This window comes from Genypterus blacodes, unplaced genomic scaffold (assembly GCF_046128005.1).
Source record: "Genypterus blacodes isolate CSIRO-AG114 ecotype Tasmania unplaced genomic scaffold, CSIRO-AGI_Gbla_v1 ptg000325l_1, whole genome shotgun sequence".
Lineage (NCBI taxonomy): Eukaryota > Metazoa > Chordata > Actinopteri > Ophidiiformes > Ophidiidae > Genypterus > Genypterus blacodes.
Window position 1 is genome coordinate 205,001 of NW_027467112.1, and position 7,500 is coordinate 212,500.

At 47.2% G+C, this 7,500-nt stretch overlaps 2 protein-coding genes across 2 annotated transcripts in view; one reads left to right on the top strand and one right to left on the bottom strand.

The window, feature by feature from the left end:
- Positions 1-7,500, bottom strand: part of slc39a6 (solute carrier family 39 member 6) — an 83,656-nt gene that overhangs the window by 37,202 nt on the left and 38,954 nt on the right. The window lies entirely within an intron of this gene.
- The window catches only part of tmeff1a (transmembrane protein with EGF-like and two follistatin-like domains 1a), a 31,847-nt gene that overhangs the window by 20,432 nt on the left and 3,915 nt on the right, over positions 1-7,500 (top strand). The window contains exons 4-6 of the mRNA XM_076137555.1: positions 2,979-3,008; positions 4,024-4,120; positions 4,195-4,343. Coding sequence (XP_075993670.1) covers positions 2,979-3,008; positions 4,024-4,120; positions 4,195-4,343 — 276 coding nt within the window. The remainder of the gene's footprint in view (positions 1-2,978; positions 3,009-4,023; positions 4,121-4,194; positions 4,344-7,500) is intronic.

Below are 7,500 nucleotides of genomic sequence, written 5' to 3' on the forward strand. Positions count from 1 at the left end.
GGAGTGATGAAGGAGGAACTCTCACTCTCATGGACTCCTCTGTGTCTTTCCGTCCATCTGGTCTCAGCTTTGTTGCTTCTTCCCGGCTCTCATTCCGGCGCCTCTAATCAAAATTGATCTGTGCGTTGCTGAACCGGGTCGTCCAGTCAGTCGGGCGGCCTCACGGAGCGCTCTGCCTCTGGACTCAGTCAGTTCAGATACTCAGTGGAGCTGAAAGAGCTGCAGTGAGGTCGACCTCCAGGGTGGAAGGTGCTCAGGCTCACATGGGGCCATCAAACCTTCTGACTGTAACATCCTACAACCTCCAGAGGCTTTGATCTGGTGCTCACCTGAGACCTGACAGGGCTGCAGGTGATGACATCATAGCAGCTGTGACATCATATCAGCTGTGGAGGATTTTGGGGGGCAGCCAAGAAAGTGATACAGAATCAGAATCAGAATCAGAATAGCTTTTATTGCCAATTAAGTTTACAATAATGACCTGTGACAGCTTTCAACACTTGGCTGAGGACTTATCAATCAACCCTTGCGTGCAAATCAATCCATGTAAACACACAACGACGAAGTGAGACAAAGTGATTGACATGTGTGGTATGAAAGCTCTACTTGATCATTTCAGGCTCAGCTTCTCAGTTTTCCTCCTCGGTGACCCAGCATGTTTGTGTTCGCGTCCCTCTCATGAGAAAAGAGAGAGAACTTATGGCAGCACTGCAGCGGCGCCGGTCGACTCCATCTGCAGGGGCAGTGGCCTAATTTCCCAGGAGGCCGAGCTCTTATTATGCATTATGCCGGCGATCCAGAGCGGCGATGTGCCCTCCGCTATGCAATTTCCCCTACCTGAGATTTATGCTTCCTGTAATTGGAGCGTTGGTCTGAGGCGTTGCCACGACTACACGGAGCCCAGCTGGGTTTATTTCTGCAGCCAAGTGAGCTGGAGTTTGTAGAGAAAAGCTGCAGAACCTGCTGAGAGCGTCAGAACATGAGGCGGTGTGGAGGAGATGTTCACTGCTCTGCTCTGCTCTGCTCTGCTCTGCTCTGTGCTGCTCTGCACTGCTCTGTGCTGCTCTGCCTGGCCTCCAGTTATGAACGTGTGGGGACGAGATAAAGAAGTCAAAGGAGCGAGTTGATTGTCTTGTGACTGATACTATGGAGCTAGTGTGTGTGTGTGTGTGTGTGTGTGTGTGTGTGTGTGTGTGTGTGTGTGTGTGTGTGTGTGTGTGTGTGTGTGTGTGTGTGTGTGTGTGTGTGTGTGTGCTTCCACATGGCAGCAGAGTCTAGCACAGAGTCACAGCACTGGGGCTGTTTCTCTCATGTCCAGTGTGAAATGATGAGTTCCTCTGGTAAGCAGCTCCATGTTAGGATGTGTATCCGGATGTATCGGGTGATGATGATGATGATCGCCTGCTGACGGTGTGTTATCCTCACATAGAGTCATCAGCAGTGGAATCAGTTGCTTAAACCCCCCCAGACTAAATGATCAGATGAAATGATACCTCTGTGTTTTGTGATGTTATGACCCTGGGCTCATTTCATCCATTAACAGGAACGCAACGAGATGTTCAGTGATATTTGCAGTTGGAAGGCAGTGGACTTGTGTTGAGCTTGGTGTTGCAGAGCGGTGGAGACATCGGGTAGAGGGTCACCGTGCATCACAGAACAAAGGCTCAGCTGCTCTATTTCCCTCTGCAGGCGTGATTAATTGACTGCTGCTGATTTTGACAGCGACCATGTTTACATTCACACAGGAAACCAGGTTAAGACAACTCACCCGGCTGAGGCAGAGACCGGGTTCATGCACCTGCAGACTCATGCTGTAGTAAACATCATGATGACAGAATGTACATCCCAGCCACCAGCCCAGGGTCTGCATACAGAGGGGCTCTGAGGTGTAAACAGAGTACAGAGCGACACCAGGCTTCAGGCTCATCCTTATCTTCAAAAGCTAAATGAAACAAGATTTTGAGACTTTGTTATATCTATGATTGGGCCATAAATTTAATCGTTTTAACAGTAAACGCACTCTTATAATAATTGATTGCCTGCTGGCTGCATATCCATTTTCAGAGCCACTTAAAGAGGCTTTTCCCTCTTGGTAGGATGGAGTTCACCTGCAAGCAACAACACTTAAAGTTTAGTCAATAACATCCCGACAGCATCATTAGTATATAGTGGTCGCTCCCGAATCATTTCTGCTCCCCTTTTTCATGAAAACCCTCTCTAATCATGACATTGTAAAGCACTGCCACAACCAAAGGTGAACTTTAATTGAAAGGAGCAGCCAGTATCCAATTCCTAATGCAGCAGCACCATGCCAGCACGCTCAAAGCAAAGCTCCATTTCTTAATTCAAGGTTGCTTGGCTAAGATTTATGCTGTCAGGGTCCATTTGTTAATGCAGCAGCAGCAGCAGCTCGGTGCCAGCAGGGGACACCTCTGAGGTTCAGCTCAGCTCGACCAGGTTCACTCTGAGAAACAACACCAAGTCCAGCATACAAAACGCTGAGACTCCCTGTGTGTGACATCCTTTCAGTTTCACTCGGTGTGGAAAAGAATGGGCTCACAAAATGTCAATCAAAGCTCAAATGCACGTCAACAACTCAGCATTTCCACATTTCTGTCATTAAAACTGAATAATGCAGTCTGATGTGCATCAAAGACTCAGGCTCTGCTGGAATTTGAGGGCTTTGAGCTTTTTTTGGAGGGATTCCAATCAAACAAGCATATAAGGCCAGGTATGACCTTCTTAGTGGTTTATAACTCTTCTAAATGATGTCAGAGGAAGCTGAGGTAACTGTAGGTAACATTGTTCAGACCTCATTCACAGTATCTAACTTTATAAACCTCTGGAGATGGAAAAGCCCATCTGATGTGTTTCTGACTGGTTTCTATGACTTTATGAGACTGTGAGAAGTGTTTGATGATGGTTGAAGGAGAGCTCATTTGCTGCTGTGTGTGTGTGTGTGTGTTGTGTCTTCACAGATCCTGGCTCCGGCTCTGGAGATGGAGACGGTGAGTCTTAGTTTCTATTTAAAGCCGATCCCTCCAGTTTTCATTTCCTCCCTTCACTCCTGCCAGCAGAGAAAGCAAAGTCAAACATGACTCACTTACATTTCCGTCAGAATGAAGGAGGCAGAATCAGAATGGGCTCGAACGTGCTGCATTGTGTCGTGCAGCCACAGTTAAAGTGACAAAACGCCACCGCAGCTGAAGTCATCTCACAAACAGAGGATTAGTTACACAATAAGATCGGCTGCAGGCACAACAATCTGCTGTGTGGAACTCAACTTCTAGAAGATCATATAAACTTTGGGTTTCTTTCATTACAAAGCCTCACGTTACATGGTTAAGGTTACATGTGATCTTAATGTGTGGCTCTGTGACCAGGCGTCTCTGCGACCCCCCTGTGCGAGGCGACCCATGCGTTTGTTGTTAAATATGGCTGCAGGGGATTTTTAATTGGATGCAGCCACGGGGGGGGAGCGGCCATCTCCTTCATCAGCATGTGAGGCCAGCAGAGGCTCCAGTCCACCGGCCAGGATTCCCCCCCACAGGCCAGACACGGACTGAGAGAACATATTTAGCTACATAATATAAATTGTAGCCGTCTCTTAACATTGTGTAGTTTTATCTTTCACTCCAGACACTCTTCACTCTGTGTTTAGTTCTTCATACATGCACGAGTATTAGCTGTTAGCTGTTAGCTGTTAGCTGAAAACAAAGAGGCGTCTGATCGATCGGTAGCCTGCGAGCTCCGGCTGTGATCTCCATGTTCAATACATCCACACACAGCAGGCCCATCTGTCAGCCAGCACGCTTACTCCCCCCCCCCCCCCCCCACACACACACACACACACCAGAGTCCATCCTCTCAGGTCTTAACGAAAGCAATTTCAGTAAATTACATCTGAACGAGGTCACTTTGTGTTTTTCGCTTTTTTCTCTTAGTTGAAGCATTTCATAAGCTCCATTTGTCTTAAAGCGCTCTCCCTCTCTCTCTCTCTCGCTCCCCCTCTCTCTCTCACAGATGACGAGGGTTCAGGCTCTGACGTCGGGAAGAAGTTCACCAAGTGCAGCACCTGCAAATATGGAGCGGAGTGTGATGAAGACTCTGAGGACGTCTGGTGAGGGTTTGAGTTTGGTAACATGTTGCTCTTGTGCTGTTTGTGTCATGCCTCCTTCCTGTGTCTGCTCACAGGTGCATCTGTAACATCGATTGCAGTGGTCACAACGAGAACCCGGTGTGTGCCACTGATGGGAACTCCTACAACAACCCCTGCTTAGTGCGAGAGGCGTCATGCATGAAGCAGGAGCAGATAGACGTCAAACACCTGGGGAGGTGTCCAGGTGAGACACACTCACACACATCTGTATGCACTCAAGCTGCTGCGTGACGACTGAACCAGGGACATGTGGAAAGTGTATTTAGAGTGTATTTAGTGTTTGATATGTTGTGATTGTGAGTGAAACGTTTTCCTGTGCATCTTTATTTGTTTTACTGAGACTTAAGCACCAAACTCAACCCTTTGATAGAAATAAAGGGCCTCATGTGTCTTCATAGCTGTGGGTTGAAGCATGTTGGCCCATTTTTAGCATCGCTACCTGGACAAAGTCCTACGGGAAAAGCCAAAGGACGAGCGGAGGAGAGCGACAGGGGGGAAGGTCTTTTTAGATAAAGTCAGCGTTGGAATTTGTCATTCGCTTCACCTCAGAGAATTATGTGAAGCTAGCGTGTGTTGGCTAACTTTACTGGACGTAGTTTAGCTGCAGCAGGGTTTAGCTTCGCTTAGATGATGACTGGAACGCGGAGTTTGCGTATTGAGTTTGTTGTTTACGTTGTGAAATCCAAAGTGAATTCAGACTTTACAGTTAAACTGAGAGGCTGTGTGGCGCTCATGCTAACCTACGTAGCAGCTATGCCCGTAAAACTAAATGGTTCCTTTTAAAAATATCATAAAAAATGAGCCACACATGTGGAACCTCTGGACTCTTTCAGCCTTTAGGAACATGAAGAAGAATAAGTGTACAATGGAAGTGAGTTGTGTGTAATCTTCTAAATGTGTGATCCGAACCCTGTCTGGTTGATCTCTGCTGGATGAGCCCTGAGCAGCGTAATGGCCCGTTCACTTACATTAGCTTTAATCTGCATACATTAAGGGATGATTAAAACATTTTCTAAGGTTTTTCGAAGGGATTTTAGTCCCCAAAGTCAAACTACAACAAGTTTTTTCCAGCTAGCTTGTTTAGACTCGTCGGCTGGGAGATTAGCAGAGTAAATGGAGAGCAGGAAGTGTAAACCTGCTGCTCTGATGGTGTAAGCGCACACATAACAAGGTGTGGAGTCGTGTCTTCTTCAATCCAATCAGTTCTGGTGGAAAGGAAAACACGGCTGGTTTGGGGGGGTTAATGCCCTAATTGAAAACATGGGGGGCGATTAGACGCATTCATTTGCCCGACACGCTCAATAATGAACTTGATTTATGGCGGAGATGAAACGGTGGCAGAGGGAGAGGGGACGTCTTTAGGGAGAAACGTTATTGCTTTGTTTCTCCAGATCAGCAAGTGAATGTGATCTGAAAGAGAAGTTCACGTGAGGAATGAGCTCAAAGAAAGAAAGAGAGCGTCTGTGTTCATGTCTGAATGGAATGTGTGAGTCTGTAGAGCACTGGTTTAGATGACAGAGTCGCTCAGCGTCGCTCTGTTCTGCTCAGTTGCATCTTCTGCAGCTTTGTCACTTGATATGGACGTAGCAAAGTAGAATGTGTGTCCGTTTCCGCTGCACTTCTCACTCAATGAAATGGATTCAATTGTGTCCGAGAGCCCAAAAAATGAGTAAATTGAAACGGACAATACTCTACAAATCTCCAGGTTCTTCTTTTGTGTACTCTGAAACCTTTGCGGTGCTGTAATTATGAACACAAAGCCTCCATCGATTTCTACTCCAGTTAAAGATTGAAAGCAATCCAAGCCAAACACAGACAGGAAGGCTGTGACAGTGGGTTGTGTGCGACTGTCACTATGGTAACGTGAACACTTCCCCTCCACCTGAGGTCTCTGAAGGTCAAACCGTGACCTCTGTGTTCGATTTCCTACATATACTTCCTATTTTATCCACAACAGGAATTTTCTTTGAGATCTGCGAGCCGAAACATGTGACCGTCGCTTTTCACTGCACGGCTGTGTTCTTCACTGTGATTGGTCCGTAGAGGTGAACATGAGGTGAAACATAAAGGTCCTTTTCCTCCCTGAGGTCATGCGTTCACTCTCTGAGGCCGAGCCGGCTCAGAGTAAAAGCATTTTCCAATTTGGCTTCAATAGAATGGCATAATAAAGACGTCAGTGAGCAGATTTATCTCTGAACCGAAGAGGCCACTGTCTCCTTCTACCAGAGGTCAAAGGTCAAACCCGTTTGTGATGAGTGATGAAACAAATTCCACACCTCTCACACGCAGTGACCAAAGTGTTTCAAGAGGATTAGATGATCAAAGAACACACATTAATACTGAATCTGTAGACTTTAATGTATCATTTTCATCCACTATTCCCTGGGGTTTGACTCTTTGTAGCCTGCAGATGTTTGTATCCAGCATGTTGCACTAGTTTGCTCCACACGAAGGAGAATTTTGTTGTTTCTGCTTCACGATTCGTCCGGAGCTCTGCCTCAACACCCCTGACACATAAATCAATGCATGAATAGCATTGAGCCGGTGCAGCAGGTGAGGAGGTGACAGGTGATGTCCTCGGCCTATAGGCCTTTAAGTGGCCATCTCACGCCGGGCCACTTCTTTATTTACGGTGGCTGTCTGCCAGGGAGTGTCGTCGCCGTGCCAACACCCTGAGCTCCTCCGGCAGCAGAGCGGCTTCATCCTCAGTGTACATGTTGTAACGTTTGATTTACCTGGGCGCACTGCTCTGGAATCACAATGTGGCTTGTTGTTGCTCACAGAGTCTCTGCCGCTCTGTTGGTGTTGGCGGCAGACGCTAAGGCAGACTGAGATTTATGGATTCTTGAGGGTCACAGTGGATGTAAGGTGCTGGCGGAGCTTGTGATTGGCTCAGGCAGGGTTGCGGAGGTTGGGGGTGTATGTGGGTGTCTGGCACCCTGAGGTGAAGAGCAGCTGCCCCTCTCTCTCTCTCCCTCTCTCTCTTCTTGTATTCCTGCTCATTATTGTCTTTACATCTTAACATCTCGTCTTTACATCACAGCTCTACTTAACCCTACTTGCTTCCTTCTTATTGAATCAGGCTTTGATTTGAGCCCCTGCGTTACTTTGACGAGGCAAACATCTGCGTCGTGGCCATCGTGTGTGTGACTCACTGCAGTCACAATAACAACACTGGAGCGCTGCTTTAAGCTGTTTGAGATTCATGACAGAATTATCCTGCCAGTTTGAAAGACTAGATCACATGTGAGTGTATACAAATGTAACTTTACTGCAGAGAGCTCGTCTGACACCCTCCTTTATAGAGAGAGAGGGGGGAGCCAGGGTTTATGTTGTGTATC